The sequence below is a fragment of the Malus sylvestris genome, chromosome 8, assembly GCF_916048215.2.
Source record: "Malus sylvestris chromosome 8, drMalSylv7.2, whole genome shotgun sequence".
Taxonomy (NCBI): domain Eukaryota; kingdom Viridiplantae; phylum Streptophyta; class Magnoliopsida; order Rosales; family Rosaceae; genus Malus; species Malus sylvestris.
Window position 1 is genome coordinate 15,048,515 of NC_062267.1, and position 20,298 is coordinate 15,068,812.

Consider the following 20,298-nt stretch of genomic DNA (forward strand, 5'->3'; position numbering starts at 1 on the left):
CATCACACCCACTGGTGCGGGTTACACTAAATCAAAGCCAATTCCCCGATATTTTAAGTTAAAATTGGAAGAAGGAGAGTCACTGAGTCGAGTGAATGAGGTGGTGATGTCCAACTCTCCAGAAAAACGTCGAAATTGGCGTTGGAGTTTGGTATCTCGAATCGGGTCACGCGGGTCAAAGAGAAGACCCTCTTTCCTTCTCTCTTTCTCCCCCCCTCCTTTCCCTCCTTTCCTTGTTTTTTGATTGAGCCATGCCCAATTCCTTCTCTCACAACCCGCCATGTGGCTCCATTCCTCTCTGCTCCAGAAGATCTGGAGCCCTCCAGAAATTGGTCAAATGACCATTTCACCCTTTTCTTTGCTCGTTTATATCTTCTTCGTTATAACTCCGTTTCACGAACGGTTTGCACCCACGTGTTCGTGAGGTCGAGCTCTATTCAAAAATATAAATTATGACCTAAAAAGGTTGACAGATTTTAATAATTAAGTTCCAACTTCAAACTTCGTAACTAGTTTAATTTAAAACTAGATCCAAATAAATTAATATAATTTCTCAAAAAAATAACATAAAAACTCGATAACACATTACGTAACTTATAATAATTTCGGAACCAAAAATTTAAAATTTCCCAATTCTATTTCCATAATCATAAATCAATTTATTTTCGATTTTCTCCACATATTCATAATTATGAATATCTATTTCCATATATTTCAAATTTTCAAGGTATTACAAGCTAGACCAACAAAGGATAGAGAGCACCTTTTAACAAGGAGTAGACCACCTGAGTGGCCAGACACCTGGGAATCCTCCCCACATCCCATTGAGTAGGGGTGCGCCCGTGAAGTCATAAACCAATGAAGGATTTGAGCCGAGGATGACGCTCAAGAGAAGGAAACACAAACTGTCGAGCCAGCAATCCAAGGTCCAAACGAGAACCCTCACAACCGACTTGACCTACAGGTCATTCTAAAGGAAGTAATGGGTAAGGATATGAAGAGCGTCACTACTACAAAATTAACTATAACTGGCAGTTCAAAAACCGACAAAAAACATTATTACTGTCGGATTTTAAGCAAAATCCGACAGAAAATGAATGCAGTGACGGATATAATAAGCGACAGCATTGCCTGCATCAGGAAATGAATTTTCCGACAGAAAATACTCTATAACCGACAGAAAATATATTTATTTATTAACATTTCTGTCGGATAAAACCGACAGAAAAATTATTATAAAACCGACAGAAAATATATTAGTAATAAAAAAATATTATTTATTAGAATTTCTGTCGGTTAAAACCGACATAAAATCTATTAATAATAAAAAAAAATTGAATAATCAAACCTCACTGAACTGATTTGCGGCAAGCAATAGGAACTTTTCTGAGACTTGCTTCCGTCTTCAGTTCCATATCCACGCCATTGACAAATGATGCCAGGACTCCAAGCTCATCACATACTTGTTGGGCAAACTTCAAATATCCTCTAAATGATATTTGGCAAGGTCATGACCGACATAGACACAAAAATTACTATATATGATCAAGATATTCATGAAATAGTGCACATGGTAAACTTACCTATGTAAAGCACGCTCATGGAGCAGCTGAAGTTTCAATAACAAAATTCTTGATTTGGAGATGGATAAAAACTTCTCTGTAGCTATTTTAAGAGCAGCAAAAGCCTCTAAACAAGGAGAAAAAAAAAATACAAGTCATCAAGGATGAACAGCATTTGTTTATGTGATGAACATGAGAGGGAGATGTTGGATGAGCTTCAGATACACATGAGAGGGAATATTCGAACCCTAAAATTAATATGGCAGCATCTATGAAAAAAATATATTCTTTTTAGGTAGGTACTCAAGCATTTTATCTAACCTTTGTATCCTTTATAAACGGCTAGATGTTGGATGAGCTTCAGATATGCTATGAACTGGGGACATCCATGAAATAGTCAGGCTCAAGTTATAAAAATGGAAGGGAATATAAACAAATATGTAAATCTTGTGATACTTTCAGATAAAAATTACCTTGAAACATCAGGAAAACAAGTTGCATGAACAAGTGCATTAAATCTCGTAAGAGAGGAGCTGAGAAATAGAAGGAAATGAGGAGAGGAGAAAAGGGGGAAGGGAGAAGGCACCGGTGCAAGGAAGAAATGAATGGGTTTTATTCTGAAAAATTTCATTACTGTCGGTTAAAACCAACAAAAACATTTTTTAAAATATAAAACCGACAGAAACATTTTCATTACTGTCGGTTATAACCGAGAGCAAAAAAAGGCGGCACAATTCCCCCCAACATTCCCTCCCAAAATTTCAAATTCCCTCCCAAAATTTTAATTTCCCCCCAAAATTTTGTTACGATTTTAAAAAATAAAATAATAATTGTTTGGTTTAATAAATAATATGTATTTAAATAGAATACATTTTTAAAAATTAAATAAATAATTGTTTGGTTTAATAGATAATAATCCATGTAAAATATGCAATAAATAAACAAAAAGATAATTGTGCAATGATAATGTCATCACACAAACTAAATATTGTCTAATCAATACTTGAAAAACATAAATAAAAATTTAGCACAAATTAGTTTTCCCACTTAAAAATTTAGGCAAATTTAAAGGAGATATGGATTCTACGAAACTAGTTTCAATGATCGAACTGTCAAACTTGTTTGTAGATAACTGTTGAACTGTTAAACTTGTTTATTTAATCTACTATTTTGACGCGATACACATTCTACGAAAACTTTTTTCAATGATCTAACCGTCAAACTTGTTTGTACACACTCCAAGATCGCATATGTAAAAAATCACAAAAAATACAAACATTCAGAGATTAGGTAACATAACAAAAGTTTTCGACGGTTATAAACGAAAAATCACAATTTAACGGTTATTTTAGCTCCAATTTTGATGATTTTTTACAACTACATTCCTCGACCCTATAAGAATACATTGAACGAATTCGATCTTCAATTTAAAATATTTACACTGGTGGATACCACAAGTCTTACTTTATACTTGATGGAAGTATAATATTAACTCTAAGTGTTTGTTTAATCTACCGTTTTGACGCGATATGCATTCTACGAAATTTTTTTCAACGATCTAACCGTCAAACTTATTTGTACACACTCCGAGATTGCATACATAAAAAATCGTAAAAAACAAACATTCAGAGATTACGTAACGGAACAAAAGTTTTCGACGGTTATAAACGAAAAATCACAATTTAACGGTTGTTTTAGCTCCGATTTTGATGATTTTTTACAGCTACACTCCTCGACCCTATAAGAATGTAATGAATAAATTCGATCTTTAATTTAAAATATTTACACTAGTGGATACCACAAAATCTTACTTTATACTTAATAGAAGTATAATATTAACTATAAGTATTTGTTTAATCTACAGTTTTGATACAATATGCATTCTATGAAACTTTTTTCAACGATCCAACTGTCAAACTTATTTGCACACACTCTGAGATTGCATACGTAAAAAATCATAAAAAAAAAACATTCAGAGATTACGTAACGGAACAAAAAATTTCGACGGTTATAAACAAAAAATCACAATTTAACGGTTATTTTAGCTCCGATTTTGATGATTTTTTACGGCTACACTCCTCGACCCTATAAGAATGTAATGAATAAATTCGATCTTTAATTTAAAATATTTACACTAGTGGATACCACAAAATCTTATTTTAAACTTAATAGAAGTATAATATAACTCTTAAGTGTGTGTTTAATCTACCATTTTGACGCAATATGCATTATACGAAACTTTTTTCAACGATCCAACCATCAAACTTATTTGTACACACTCCGAGATTGCATACGTAAAAAATCGTAAAAATCAAACATTCAGAGATTACGTAACGGAATAAAAGTTTTCGACGGTTATAAACGAAAAATCACAATTTAACGGTTATTTTAGCTCCGATTTTGATGATTTTTTTACAGCTACACTCCTTGACCCTATAAGAATGTAATGAATAAATTCGATCTTTAATTTAAAATATTTAACTCTAAGTGTTTGTTTAATCTACCGTTTTGACGCAATATGCATTCTACAAATTTTTTTTCAACGATCCAACCGTCAAACTTATTTTTACACACTCTGAGATTGCATACGTAAAAAATCGTAAAAAACAAACATTCAGAGATTACGCAACGGAACAAAAGTTTTCGACAGTTATAAACGAAAAATCACAATTTAACAGTTATTTTAGCTCCGATTTTGATGATTTTATACAGCTACACTCCTCGACCCTATAAGAATGCATTGAACGAATTCGATCTTCAATTTAAAATATTTACACTAGTGGATAATTTTTTATACTTAATGGAAGTATAACATTAAGTCTGATGTGTTTGTTAAATCTATCAATTTGATAGGATATGCATTCTATGAAACTAGTTTCAACGATCCAACCGTTAAATATGTTTGTATATACTCCGAGATAGCATGTGTAAAAAATCGCAAAAAAAAAAAAAAAAAAATCAGAGATTAGGTAACGGGACCGTGAGTGAAAAAAAAAAAATTTAAACCATCTGTTTATTTATTTATTTATTTTTAATGAATGTAACATTTTAAAATAATAAAATAGTCAATTTCTGTCGGTTATAACCGCCACCATTAACTTAGAAACCGCCAGAATATGTTAAAAATATTAAAAAAAATGAATTAAAAAATACTGAGGGTTATAATAATTTTATGGCGGCGGTTAAATCCGCCAGGAAAAATCTGTCAGGAATTTATGTCGGATATATCCGACAGAAAATATCTTTAATCCGACAGTAAATAAATTTTGTGTCGGATATCTTTTATCCGTCAGAATAGCTTATTAACCGCCAGGATCGTCCGACACCTAAAGCTAATATTGTAGTAGTGCGTCTGAGATAGATTAGGGGATATAGAGAATGCCTCTAAGCCCAAGAATCTCAACTACTCAGAGTTGCAAGTTCCTCTCACTTTCTCCAAAGCTCTACTTGACGAACCAACGAGCGGTGACACCCGGGCTTCAAAATGTAGAGCTATGAAAGACTTACCGACCCGTACGACCACCTCGACAGCTTCATCTATGTCGTGGAGGGTGGGGGAAACAACGGCGCCACCAAGTGTTGTCTCTTCCTAACCGCCTTGAGAGGAGCAGTCCAAGACTAGTTCAAACAAATCACTTCGAGATCGATCACCTCCTTCTTCGGACTCAGGCAAATCTTTCTTGACACTTATATGATTATTTCTAAAAGGCAATACACATCGACCAATCTTCCAGTGTTACGCTCATCTAATCCTCATCTCTTTCAATTACATTTTGTTCTATCTTTGTACTAAATTTCTAAATTTGATCAATAATATATTATCGATCTTTTCTTAAAAAAATTAAATAAAAGTGGTATTACATTGTTATCATCACTACTTAGATCACCACTATTTATCACTACCCATTGTCACACTAAACTCATTGTTACCCATTTAAACCTAATGGGTTTAATTTGACAAGTCTTTGACGTTTCGCTTAAAACTAATTAGTAACGGGGAAGCGGCCTAACTTTTTTTTAGGTATTGCAACATTTTTTAGTTTCCTATTATGGGATTCACACATAACTAACAATAGATAAACTCTTCAATTCAACAACCAATATGACAAGGGCCATCAATAAGATCGGCCGCAAGTCAACATAACCTGACATATCACTTGGTAAATTAAACTCGTCTATAACGAGAACACAAAATTCATCTGAAGAAAGACTAAACAACACAAACAACTCAACTTGTACTTCTAAACTTATGATTAGAGAACATGATTGAAAAAGCTCTCGAAATGTTCATCAAGGATGCATTTAATTAAGCTAGATATTGTAATTAAAAATCGTATCCAAATAGATAAATGACATTAAACACAAAGACCCAAAAGAAAAGTGTATAATTGAAAAGTATTTACCTTTTCTTTTTTTTTTTCTTTTCTTTTCTGTGTTTGTTAAAAAGAAATAATTACCTTTCTTTTCTTTTTGTTTTTTCAGAAAGAGCATTTACCTTTCCATTTAAGGTTTTTATTTCCATTCCTCCTTTTCTACAAGTCAGATGCAGCCAAGATGTAGAAGATTGGTCCTTTTTTCCCACGCAACTTTTCACATAAATGAGAGTAATGCATGTAACACAATTGGCCGTGCGTTTTATGAATACGATCTGGAGTTCTTAATTAGTGGCACAATTTGCAATTTGCAATTTGCAACTAATTTGAACCTAATTAGTGACATGGAAACCTTTGTGGTAGGTGAAACACAAAACCAAGTCAAGGGCCTTCACGCGCCAAGCCAGTTTAATTTTTCCTTCTGTTACAGTGTCCACGTGGACCGTAACTGAGCTGCGTTCACATTAATATGAGCTGTTTTTTAGATTGACAAATTCTTGACATGCAGGCAAAGTATTAGCAGCTTTTTAGCCTTTTTTTTTTTTAAAAAGACTAATGAAAAGGGCTTGAAAACTTTGAGTTTTAATGATAAAGACAAAATAAAGGGTAAAGTGAATAGTACCAGGATTGACTTTTTAGTGTAAAAATGTGGTTTTTCGTTAAAGTGAACAGTACAAGGTGCTTTTCGTTAAAATTCCCTTTTTTTTATTGGCAAAACAAATAAAAGTTATAGCAGTTACACGTTGAAAGAGTCAAATTTTTACCTCAAAAGAAGATAAAATATTACTGAATGTTACACTGTGGTTGGACTCACAAAAATCTAGTTTTGAACTCTATTAGTTTCTTTTTCCTTGTTTTTTTGTTTCATCATTTTTTTTTCTTATTAAAGCAACATCAAGTGATATTACAGATAAAAGAATAAAAGAATTTTTTTTACACATACAAGTAGCTTATGAAGGAAATTTTGTGAAAAACATGTTCATTTGAGCAACATCTATGGCATGCAATTAACAATTAAAGGCGGAATCATGCTTGTATGCACTCAAAAACAAAACATTACCCATGAAATTCAAAGCCTAGTAGAAGGGTGAACCAAGACTCAACTCAAGAACAAAATGAGTTGAGAAACCTTATACATTTGTTGATTCCTCTTTGCATAAGCAAAGGCTAATCACCCAAGGAGAGGGCCTTCATTCCTTGCTTCTTAGCTCCATGGATTTCTTGAATGAGGATGGTTGAAAGGATTCTCCAAGTTCCCATAGTTGAGAACCTCTAATTTTTCCATACCAAGGAGAGACTCGAAGAAGAGATGAGTGACCTTGGAGAAGGGAAGATTGCTAGCTAATCTCCTCCATGGGGGCCGGCCTCCTAGAGAGAAAGGGAGAGACATTGTGTTCTCATCTTTTCTCCAAAAGAAACCCTAATGAAGAAAAGGATATAAAGTCATATTTATATTTACCTTCATTGGAGTGGCAAACTTGTAATAAGTCCAAAACCCACTCCTTTATCAATATGGCTGGCCATAGGGTTTTATTGGGCTGTTTGGGCCTTTGTGAATTATTAGTCATTAAGTTGTCATACAACTTAAGTTAATGGGCTTGACGTTCGAAGCCCATTGGGCCTTGAGGCCCAAAATTAACCCGAGGTCTTTAACGAACTTTATTCGTTTGGTTAATTAACATATTAATTAATCATTGCCATAAATAATTAAACCATTTAATCATCCTTACTCATCTCCGTTGTTTCTTCAATCTCTACCTTACACGGTGTACGATCCATTAGGTTCCTTTTAGCGAGGCAGTGGGCGATTAGAACTCTTTCAAATCGATTGTGAACTGAAACTTACTTTCAATTCTCCCTTTAGTGATTATACATGTTTAGGGCTTCCACAAACCATGAGTGACACCTAGCAGTATGTCATGGTTACCTAAGCTAATCAGAAGAGGTGGAGAACCTATTCAGTTTAGGATTACAATGCAATACGGTCTTTCTCTAATACAATACTCTTGACCACATTGTTTGGTTTGGTAGTTTATTCATGTCTACTATCCAATGCGATTCATTTACTTATATAATTACCTTGAATGTGATTTGGAACAACTTCCTTAAATTTCATTCATACTTTGGCCAGAAATTCTTAATCATTTCATAGAGTATTCTCCCTCCAACAGTTTAAGGGTTAGAGATCCCTTGTTGTGCATTCACTTGCCTCCATGGCTAAGTGGCTTAACCCCAACTATGTCGTGGACACCCTCAGATGGAGTGACTTTGACATAGTCAAAGATCAATGACCTAACCACAAGACAACTATGATGCCTTAAGTCAAATGACTACTTTGCATTATCCCAACCATAAGTTCTCATGTGACATGAGTATGAGAACTCCTTGTTGATCGCGTTCAGTGAACTCATTCTCTATTGAGCACCTACGTACTTGTCTTGGTGTCAGTCACACCAATGACTTAAGACCAGTCACTCTCCTTAAGAGAAAATATAGCACGTACTGATCTTAACGGACTGTCAATGCCCAATTGGCAATTCTATGATTAGGATCCTTTAGGATATGTATACGAAAGATAATGGTCTCATGAATCTAACTTCTTTAGATCGCATTTTCCCAATTACATATTTCTTGGACTTATCGTTTAAGCGTATAACATTTATATGAGACGGCTTCAAACAATAATCTTTGCCCTTTAAATTAAACTATATTAGTTTAACATGTGAAATGTCCGTAAAGTATCATCATATGATTAGTTTTATGGCACATTTCCAACAGCTTAGTTGGTTAATTATTTGTTAATTTGTAACTTATGTAATATGTGTCAAATTACTTAAACTAATGTTGAATTTGATTCCAATAAAGAAGTTCATGTGTTATTTTTTTAGTATGTACATATATAGGTGGTTTTAGCCCTGAAAAATATAAATGGTCTGAAATTGAGCTACTCTGAGAGCAATTCCAGTGTGTAAAGGCTCCTCATGGCAATTAGCAATTGAATCCCCTACAGTGAATAGTAACTACCTTTAATGAACTGTAATTGTCTTTTGCATCTCCATTCCTAAACTGAATAGCCATGACAATAGGTAATAAAATAATAAAAAATAATTTAAATTTAAATTTCGAATAAGATTTTTAACCAATCTTGTCACACAACATGTCATTATCCAAAAGTATTTGTGAATAGATTTCGATAAGATTTTTAACCAGTTCCATCGCATGACATGTCCTTACCTATTTAGAATCGTTGAAAATATTGAAATATGGTGTAAGGTGGGAGAAAATGGTAAGGTATTTATAAAATAATAATCATAAATATTTTTTTTTTAACATTTTCGGATTTTTAATTAGTTTTAAAACAAAAAATTAACTTAATTAATCTGGACTGTCATATTACAAAAAATTTGAAATCCAACAGCCTAGAATGAGACACGTGGCCCACCCAAACATTTCTGATTTTTTTTTCTAAAAAAATCTTAAAGTCGAAAAAACTGGACCGTTGATCTAGAAATCAAACAGTCTAGATTCAAAGTGATTGAGTGGGGCTGACACGCGAACCCCATCTTCTGAAAATATGCTCAAGATGCGCCTCTTCGAACTCGCGTTGCCCATGCACCTGACACAAATTTGTTTATAATGTAGCTGACATCGTGATGACGTCAGCCTGATATCACTTCCCCTCAAGCACTCGGGCCTTGGACTCTTGCCTGCCCTCTCCCATGGGCTCCCCCTTAGCCCAATAGCCCGAATGGGCTGGAGCAAGCTAGTTTGGGGGGCAATTGGATTGGATTTGTTGCAAATCCCCATGGCTAAATACCACAGTGGAGCTGCTCTAATAGCATCATTTAGTAAAAAATTCAATTGTCAAGGGAAAGTAAATATAGAATAGATTACAAATTTGCTAAGTTTTAGCAATGAAATTCTGTTAAGTTTATCTAAAATAAAAGAATAGTCGTCATATGTAAGTGGTGAATTGTCTTTGTGGTTAGGACCCTTCTCTTCAATCCACTACATCTTAAGTTCAAATTCTCTCCCCTCCTAGTGTAGAATATTGCTTGCAATAAAAAAAAATACTCGTCAAAAGAGATGGAAAAACTAACCAGCCGTGTCAAGAACAGAGCCAATTTTTCATCGTTACAGGCCCAACAGTAGACTAACTTAAGGTATAGTGCGAACCCACATAACTAATTACAAATCTTGCCCAGTTGAAAAGCTACATCTCATACCGGACCAATGGAAAGCTACATCCAGTACCGGCCAATGAAGGTTACATACAGTACCAATGATTTAACTGATGTTTATTTTTTTAAATATAAATTTACATTACCCCACCTCAAACATAGAAAAATTTAATACCTATATCAGCCCAATAACTAACTACTGACTTGAATTGGCATGCCTACTTGTTCACGATCTGAAGTGTGTTTCCATAACTTTATCAGCGAACTTAATATTTGTTTCTTTAAAAGTAGTGGTGGATCCATAAAATATTATTGAGGGGTCAATAAGAACAGTGCGCACAATTTTTTGGACGGAATAACATCTAAATTAGTATTTCATTGAGCTTTGATAGGCATGAGGTCATTTGCTAAGTCATACTGCACATCTGTCGACAGGTGCCAATAGCTTACAAACGAGCATGTTGACTAAGTCAATAAATTTCAAGCGAGCATGCCGACAGCTGTGAACATATGTCGAGTGAGCCTATCAAAAGATGCCCATAACAACATATACGGGGGCATGAGGCTAGCAGCTACTCTACTCAATACTTATAGAGGCAATTCATCGAGCAGTTGGAGATCAAAGGGCATCACCTAGCTTTCCATTAAGGGGAGGGATGTCAGCTAACCCACATTGCCCCAAGGTGGATCCACCCCGACTTAAAAGAAAGTTTCTATTACTACACAACGATGTATGAAATACTAGTAATCTTGAAAATGATTAGTTAATAATTTAGCAGATTATGAATATTTAAAATAAACTATTTTTGGCAAAATTATTTAATAATTTAATGAAGTATTACTAATAACTGATTGACACGCTACTTAATCGTGAACTTCACGTGAGGCCTAATACTAATATTCAAATGTAATATTTACATATTTATTAACTAATAAATGTAAATATTTGTATGATTAAATAGGAGGAAGATCTTAAATTTATCACTCTAGTAATATTCATCTAATTGATAATTCATTTTTAAATTTATTAAACAAAAGTCTATGCAGTGATTTCACTTATTATAATATTTTTCACTGTATTATATAAGTTCACATTCAACTGAATTTTTTATTATTATTATTATTTTTTTTTTGTGTTATGTCAAACGATAAAGAAGAGAGAGAGAGAGAGAGGGAGAGATACATTTTGTACTGATTTAATATTTAAACTATTGGTTCTAATAGAAGAGTGCATGAGATGAGTGTGAGAACGCTTTCACCTTGGTCTTTTACCATTTTTACGTTTTGTAGAGCGTGTTTCACAGACGGCTCCAAAACTCCTTACTAATATGTTGACACATGTCTTTTAACTTAACCTAAAACTCACTATGTTAACTTTATTTATTTAACATTTAAATAAATAAAATCCCAAATAATTAAAAAAAAAAAAAAACTGTTGGGTTAACAAGGTGAGCAAACCCAAATAGGATTCTTCACCTTCTTTTACGTGGTTGTTCACTTTGAAAAAGAATTCTTCATTTTCTTTCCGTGGGTGTTGAGTTGAACAAGGATTAATGAAGACAAAAATGATTCTAGGAGTTAAGGATTAATGAAGACAAGGTCGTGGGTGTAGATCAGAGCTCCAGTGTATGTAATCTGCCAGTGCTGGAACTGGAAAGTGAGATTAATAAACAAACTTCTGCGTCCCAAGGGATTTAGTAACTCATAGAACTTGAATGGGCATTTGAATATGCAGTAACCATTTTTAAACCTGCAGGTAAGACTCGAAATTGGGTATCCAGTAGTTGAGCCAGACCACTATTAAAGCTTATGCACAACTTCCATTGAAGAGGTTGTGCATCTTCAGCAACTTCCTCCCACAATGATAAAGTTCCATCTGCACAGACACACGCCGCTGCAGCGCCGAATTCCGGTGGAACCCAAGCAATTTTCACAATTCCAGCAGCCTCGTGCACCTTGGATTTTGAGGTGCAGGAGAAGGATGAAGAACAAGAGTCGCGTGGGTCGAAGATGGCGAGGGTTCCTCCGCCTGCCTGCAAGAAGCCACGCGCGTTTGTGCACTGAACAGCCACGTAAAAGAAGGTGAAGAATCCTATTTGGATTTGCTCACCTCGTTAACTCAACAGTTTTTTTTTTATTATTTGGGATTTTATTTATTTAAATGTTAAATAAATAAAGTTAACAAAGTTAGTTTTAGGTTAAGTTAAAGGACATGTGTCAACATATTAGTAAGGAGACACAAATGAGACACACTTTTGGGGATAGCAAATCTGGAGCCTTCACAGACCCCCTTCCTGAGTATGGTGGTGGATAGCCAACAAAGTATGCTCAGGGAAAATGACCAAATAGTCCTTGCTACCTTTAAACCCAGACAAACGTATGTTGGCCAATGGCCTCAAGAAATTTTTAGTTATGACGGGAACACGGGTGGTATACCACATGTTTTTATATAAGTTGTAAACGCAGTATAAAGCGCTTCAGTACTAGAGCATAAACTCACACAAATCTTATTTATTTTAGTTTAATTCTAGGCTTCGATCGAGCTTCTCTTAAAAAAAAAAAAAAAAAAAAAAAGAAACATTCCAGGCTCCTAGCTAGCTTGCATGTAGATGTCATGGTATATTTTATGGTGGATGTCATCATTTTACATGCATGTGTTTGGTTGTTGATAAATTGATTTTGAATGTGTTTTTTGGTGTGTATGACATTATTTGCTAACCTCTCTAACTTATTTTGACATTTAGGAACCAAAGAAGAGGTACTGTATTGACGATATGGCTGCTATTTCACAAAGAGATGCGATTTACTCCATTTTGCACTACCTTGACCTCAACAATCTTGGAGAAACAGCTCGAACGTGAGTTTTCTTTCTCAGATTAATTTCCCTTCAAGCCAAATGCCAAGAACGACAATGTTTATGCATAAGAGATGATTGTTAGCCATGCGTCTGTGGATGACTGTCATTGTCTCTGTTTTTGGGGTTGATATTTTTTTACTGGTCTTTCCTTTTTATTTATCAACTTTTATGAACGTAATAACTACTTTATTCTTTATACATGTAGACTTGAGAGGGAATCCGGCTTGTTCTTCAGCTTTCCATACTTTGAAGAATGTTTCATTCACGGAGAGTTTGACGAGGCAGAAGAGTACTTCAACGGCTTCACCACAGTGCATGACAACATCTACTCTACGAAGGTCATTTTTGAGCTTCGTTGGCACAAATTCTTGGAGGCATTGGAGGAGTAATTAACAAAAACTTTACATTTAATGAAATTAACGAATTATTAGTTCTTTTTAGCAATGTTAATTACGTTTACTTATACTTCTGTGACCATGCAGTAATAACTATGAGGAGGCAAATGAACTTCTCCATGAAGAACTCACAACCTTCCTGCCGTACAATCAAAACTTGATTGCACAGGCGACCGAGATTATGAACCTACATGACGTTAGGTAAAGAAAACGACCACTTCTGCTATTTGTACCTTCTCAATTGATTATCTAATGAGGGATATATAGCCAGTTGAGATGGTGCGAATATTTTTTTTAAATGAACAATTTTGAACGTTGTGATTGCACATACACTACTTTAGTTACCGCTTTATAAGGTGATGTACTGACTGATTTTTTATTTTTCATATGTCGCGCTTTGGTTGCTGCATGCAGTATCTACCTACGACTTCAGGACTATGGAGACCTTATGGAAGCAAAAAGTGCGGCAATGATAAATATAAGGAGATCTTTAGAGGCCAATCCACGTCTGGTTGGGAAAATCCGATATCGAATTCCAAACCACTACAGTAGTGGTGGCCTTGCCAATCTACCCGTAGTTCTGCAAATTCCACGAGCATCTCCAGCAGCATTACAACCTCCAACAACTCCGTTGCTTGTACAAGTCCATTTCAGGCTTGTTCCAGGCTTCGGATATTGGGTTGTTATTAATGTAATTAGGAGGCAGGACATTGTTTAATGTGATCATGTCTTGCTAATTAGTGTACATTGAACATAAATGTATTTTCTGTCAATTACTTCAATTTAGTCATTTGCCAATTGCCATATGAAAGCATGAGTTATCTCCTTCTCCTTCCGTTTCCTCACCCTCCTCTTCCTTACCCTCTCCTATTTTCTCGTTTACAGTTTTCCTTTTTCATATCTCATCTGACAAACAAAAGTGCTGATCCATTTTTGTTCCTGAAATAAATCTGCCCAAACGGAATTTAAGAAAAAATTCTGGAGTCAGAAAGCGTTTTCAAGTTTATTGGATTCTGTAATTTCATAAAAAGAGATAAAGCAAACCGAATTAAGTTTTATCTTTATACATAATTATTGTTGCAGAGGGTGAGAAAGATGAACTAAAATAAAAAAGAGGAAGACGACCTGATGCAATGAATTATTAAGTTATAAATTAATGGTATTATCCATGACAAAATAATGGAGGCCGTGATTTATTCATCGGTTTATTGGATTTCAGGTTTGATTGTTATGAATGTTGTTATGAATATGATATAATCATAGAATATAAGGGAAAAATCGCAGGAGATTGGGAAGGATTAGCAAAGCGAGAGAGGGAAAGATGGGTGAGTGATATTGTGTAAATGGTTTAATACAATTATGCTGATGTAGACGGATTGAAATTCAGTAGATAAATCTAACCGGTAAGATTTTACTAAATGCGAATAATTACACCGATGTTAAATGTAGAGACTCGGGATCCAATACTTTCCATTATAGTGTTACCTATAAGCAGGGTTGAAACCGAACCTATATATAGAAATGAGAGTTATTATTAACTTGAACAGGGGATGGTGATTCATAGTGACTCTCCCATTGAAGTTGACAATGACAAAATAATTCTAAATAACCATAAAATTGTTTGTCGAGGCAGAGTGACGTCATAAACCGGTTAATAATAGCTTCAACTTTTATGTTACTTCCCTATTTAACTTTTAGTGCAAAGGTGGTGATATTTAAAAATTCTGAAGACAACACTTTCATTTTTTAACTCATTTTATGTATCTATAACCAAGATTTAAACAATCGAGAAAAATTGAAATATATATGTTCAATTAAATAAAAAGTTAAAGATTTTTTAATTAAAAAAATGAAAAGAAATTGGTTTGTAGCCATGAGAAAAGAAATTTTAGAAAATAGAAAGCAAATCTTGCTTGTAGCGATGAGAAGAAGAAATTGAAGTAAAAAGCAATTCTTACTGAACTTCGGCATGACAAACAAGCGTGTAAATTTCTTTCAGCCACATCTCCAACTGCGCCAAGTGGGGACCCACCACTTTGGACAGTAGCCTGGAGAAAGCTGAGCCTCTGAAACGTATTTGTATAAGTCCTCTCTCTTATCTTCCCTTGTTAACTTCTCTACTCTTTCTCAGTTAATTTTAACTAAAAATCAATAAAAACTTTACTATTAAGCCATATATCAATGATATATTTTTGTTTTGCACTTAATCAATGATATATTTTTATTAATTAGGCATATGTCAATGATGAATGCCACGTAGGCTTTAAGTTATTTATAACTAGTTAGAATTTGATTATTCTATCATTCTCTCTCTTTCTTTCTCTATAAATGTTATATGGGCTTAAACTATTATAAATACGGATTTAGATCATCTCCGGATCAATTTTGTGTAGATCCTCCAAGCCAACGGATCTCATCCATTGATACAAATCCAATGGCCAAAATCTCTTATCTTTCCTCTTTACCCCTCAACACTTCTCTTTCTCCTCCACTTTGAAGCTCTCAACCTTGAACCACCAACTCCCCAAATTTCAAATTAAATTCAAAGGAAAACTAATGAAAAGGGCTTGAAAACTTTGAGTTTTAATGATAAGGACAAAATAAAGGGTAAAGTGAATAGTACCAGGATTGACTTTTTAGTGTAAAAATGTGGTTTTTCGTTAAAGTGAACAGTACCGGGTGCTTTTCGTTAAAGTTCCCTAAATTCAACCCCACCTCAAAATCAAGTGCAACACCGGCACAACCCACCCAACCCACAACCACCAATTGCAGGTCCTTCACCTTAACCTCTAAAAATTAGCCCCAACACCGCCACATCCCTCAATTGCAAATCCCTTAACCTTAAAATCTCAGCCGATGTTAAGAAACAACAAAGAGAGGGGTTGTGCAAACCAATGTCTTTTCGTTGCAGATATCTTTTTCATAACTAGGGAAGAATTATAGAGAGAGAAATCTCAAAGATGAAGAAGAAGAAAGAGAGATGACAAATAAAAAGCTAAAAAACAGTAAGGGTGTAAACACAAAAATCCTACGACAAATAAGAAAAGAACACGTGTACAAAGTAAATGTTTGTATTAACGAATTTGTAGGGTTACAATCTTTTTACAACTTGATCCTCTGATTTAATCTCCGAAATGTGTAGATGTGTAGTGTTGTTAATCCAAGGATCGCGATGACTTGATCTTGGATGAACAAAGGCTGTGGCCGGTTCGCGATTTGTCTCCATCAATTAATATTTGATTTAATTAAATTAAAATCAATTAATTCATTTCCGCCAAATGTTGACATGTGTCTTTCTTGATGACTTGTCCAATTTTGATGAGTCACATCCACGTGTACGATTTATGAAACGCATGGCGCATGCCACGTATGCCTTGGCCTATTGAAACTTTAATGCGTTGGTGAACATTTAATTCACTGAAATTTCAATGTCTACAAAGGGAGAGCGAAAAAATAAATCAGACTTAGAGTACAGATGATCTGCAATTGAATTTGGGGCTTTTTTAACAACGGTGGGGTGTGGGGGTGCGAGGGAGAAAGAGGAGTTGAGGAGGAAGAGAGGTAGAGGAAGAGGCTTTGGCTTTTGGATTTCTATTCTTATGGAACTGATTTTGAGGGAATCTTAATCCTATAAATAGTTAGAACATGTATATTCTATTACTCTCTCTCTCTCTCTCTCTCTGACACACCCTGATCCTAGAATCAAGGCGTGCTGGCCGTCACGTGGGTGTGACGTAACCAAAAGTGCGACGCGGAAGCAATAGATAAGAGTAATACAAAGGAACAAAAACAAACTACTAGCAATAATATCCAACTAGTATGCTAGAGTAAGTTTAAGTGTGAAACACACATATTCAGAGCATAAGTACTAGGTGCAGTTAAGTAGGAACATTACTAAATTACAACACCCGAAGGTGAGTCCTACATTTATGTAGTCTGTCAGTACGCCGTGGAAATCCTCGTGGGCCACCAACACCGTTAACTAGAACTTGGAGGGGCGCAAAACAAAATTGAGTGGGTCAGTAAAACAAAGCTTTTCGAAAACACTTCAATTAATAACATTTCTATCCTCTCGCTGTAAAACCTGTATACTTTCCCAGAAAATAACATAATATGTATATAAATCTTCAAATATCTCAAATCACCAATCTTTATAAAAAACCAGAAAGTATGCCATGCTATAAGCGTCAATAACAAAATAAGGATGCAACATTATAACAGGTGAAATAAGGAATCAACCGGAGACCTTGCAGTTGGTCCTGTACGGTTAATTCTATAGCTCAATATCCAACCAACCGGAGTCACCGCAGTGACCTGTACGGCGCTACTCTGCACGTAAATTGGAACTACCTGAAGTAGTCTGTATGACAAGAATGGTGTAAGAATACGCTCTAGTGCTTCTCTCATCAACAACTGTATAATAATCTAAAATCACCTACAAGTCGGAACCACCTCTCATGGTCTGTACGACATGTCGGAACCCTCTAATGGTCTGTACGACATGCACCTACTTGGATCCAAGGTGAGCGTGTGGTGCGGGTGAATAATATAAGCACTAACACCAAGGGTGCAGGTTATGAGCTCTCAACGCAATTCACATCATAAATAAACCATATGAATAACATAAAACTCACCTGATACTCACCTATGCGTCCACAACACCAATTCACATATATGCATCAAATACTAATTCCTATATTTCATATAATATGCATGCATGGCATTTTAAAACATACTTTCATTTAAATTCAATTTCTGGGAAAAATCAGTAGTATATAGGTAAATACAGAAAATACTGCTCACTCATTGGTAAGTCGAAGGGTCGTAACCTCTGTGATGTCCTTGAATGCGCTTGTCCTCAGGATAGGTATCACCCATACGATGCTCAATTTGGGTATGTGAATATACCACAGTGACCTACTCGAGGTCACGGACGTTGAGGTATTTTTAGAAAAAATTTTGGACTTGCCACACGCCCCCACGTGCCGTGATAGGAACGGGTCCACACGCCCCCACGCGCGTCATCCCCTACCTCCAGTCGCCAGAAAAACTCGCCGGCACCGGAAACTGGGCAGACCTGTAATCGTCATTTTCTCGCTCGATTCTCAACCATTTTCCATGAAATTTTCACCAAAACTTCACAAATTACGAGAGGAAGAAGGCTATACCTTTAAAAACTTCCAAATCCTTCGAAATCATGTTGGGAAATTTCACCCAAAACCGGCCACCTTCAAACCTTGTGATCCCGACGTCCAAAACCTTCAAACGAACGTCCCCGAGCTTCGTGAGAACCTCCTAAAGCTCACTGTGAGCTTAGATTGTCCTAAAAACCAACCATTACAAAGTTCGTGAACAATACTCAAATTGGACCTCGAGATTTCAACGTGAAATCGAAAGATTTCTTACCTGAAATGGGTATGGGTGAGTTCATAGGGTCCTCACGAGCATGATGGTGCCTTTAAAACCTTCGATCTGTGCTTGGAGGCTCGATGGTGAGTGTGTCCGTACGGTTCGAAGGAGAGAGATACTGATAGGGAAGAGAGAGACACATGATAAGAGAGAGAGAGTGATAGGGAATTATGGTCCAAAAAGCCACTAACCAAAACTAAGAAGAATCTTAGTTCTAATTGGTTCTAAAGATCCCGAAATTAAACCAAACGTAAGTCACACCCCAAATAACCTCCGAGGGTAATTCTATCATTTCACATTTCCTGATGAAAATCTCGGGATGGGCTGTGACAATCTACCCTCCTTATAGAATTTCATCCTCGAAATTCATACGATACTCACTCCATTAATACTCATAAAACAACCTTGGATACATCTCTCTCATTCCATCTGCCGTCTCCCAAGTAGCTTCTTCCACTAAGTGGTTCCTCCACAATACTTTTACCAAGCTCACAGTCTTATTCCTTAGAACCTTGTCTTTCCAATCCAAGATAGTCACTGGTTCCTCATCATACGTCAAATCCGGATTAATCTCCAAAGGTTGAGGAGGAATCACATGTGAAGGATCTGAAACATAATGTTGAAGCATCGAGACATGAAACACATTATCTACCTTAGATAACTCCAGAGGCAACTCCAATCTGTAAGCAACTTCACCAATCCTTTCGGTGATCTCATAAGGTCCTATGTACCTAGGACTTAGCTTGCCTTTCTTTCCAAACTGTACTACACCACTCCAAGGTGACAATTTCAAGAATACCAAATTACCCACATCATATACACGATCAGTAACATGTCTATCTGCTAAACTCTTTTGTCGATCCTGGGCCGCTTTCAGGTTAGACTTAATCACCTGAACATTTTGAGTAGTTTCATCCATAATATCTGGACCTTCTAGCACTCTTTTGCCAACCTTTGACCAATACAATGGCGTACGACAAGCTCTACCATACAATGCCTCAAATGGTGACATACCAATGCTCGAATGAAAACTATTATTGTAGGCAAATTCCATCAAGTCTAGGCGATCATGCCAAAAATCCACAAACTGTAACACTGAAGATCTCAACATATCCTCTAACGTCTGAATAGTCCTCTCTGATTGTCCATCTGTTTGAGGGTGATAAGCATTGCTATAAAGCAGTTTCGTACCAAGAGCTTCCTGAAAAGCTATCCAAAACTTAGAAGTAAATCTTGGATCTCGATCCGAAATAATATTCACTGGAACTCCATGATACTTCACAATCTTCGTGATGAACAACTTAGCCAATTTATTCAGGGGATACTTTTCCCTCCCTGGAATGAAGTGTGTTGACTTGGTAAGTCGATCTGCAATCACCCAAACGCCATCAAATCCATTCTGTGTACATGGAAGCTTATACACAAAATCCATAGTTATATTTTCCCATTTCCACTAAGGAACTGGAAGTGGTTGCATCCGCCCAAAAGGCTTCTTTCTTTCTGTTTTGACTTGCTGGCAAA

The 20,298-nt window shown here is 35.6% G+C and overlaps 1 protein-coding gene and 1 long non-coding RNA gene across 2 annotated transcripts; one reads left to right on the plus strand and one right to left on the minus strand.

The window, feature by feature from the left end:
• Positions 1 to 1,387: 1,387 nt before the first annotated feature.
• Positions 1,388 to 1,934, minus strand: LOC126631664 (uncharacterized). Its single transcript, XR_007626429.1, has 3 exons — positions 1,884 to 1,934; positions 1,584 to 1,689; positions 1,388 to 1,488 (listed from the first exon to the last, which is right to left on the minus strand). It is a non-coding gene; the product is annotated as an uncharacterized LOC126631664 (long non-coding RNA).
• Positions 1,935 to 12,890: 10,956 nt separating this feature from the next.
• LOC126631396 (protein TPR3-like) lies at positions 12,891 to 14,086 on the plus strand. Its single transcript, XM_050301536.1, has 4 exons — positions 12,891 to 12,973; positions 13,179 to 13,358; positions 13,456 to 13,569; positions 13,783 to 14,086. The coding sequence occupies exons 1-4, from the start codon at positions 12,891 to 12,893 to the stop codon at positions 14,084 to 14,086; spliced, it is 681 nt and encodes a 226-aa protein (XP_050157493.1).
• Positions 14,087 to 20,298: the final 6,212 nt, after the last annotated feature.

What these genes read in the sequence shown, in the direction of transcription:
- LOC126631396 (XM_050301536.1), top strand. Translation starts at nt 12,891, where the DNA reads ATGGCTGCTATTTCACAAAGAGATGCGATTTACTCCATTTTGCACTAC. An exon ending in CTTGGAGAAACAGCTCGAAC is followed by an intron (nt 12,974 to 13,178) that starts GTGAGTTTTCTT and finishes TTATACATGTAG; the next exon opens with ACTTGAGAGGGAATCCGGCT. An exon ending in ATGAACCTACATGACGTTAG is followed by an intron (nt 13,570 to 13,782) that starts GTAAAGAAAACG and finishes TGCTGCATGCAG; the next exon opens with TATCTACCTACGACTTCAGG.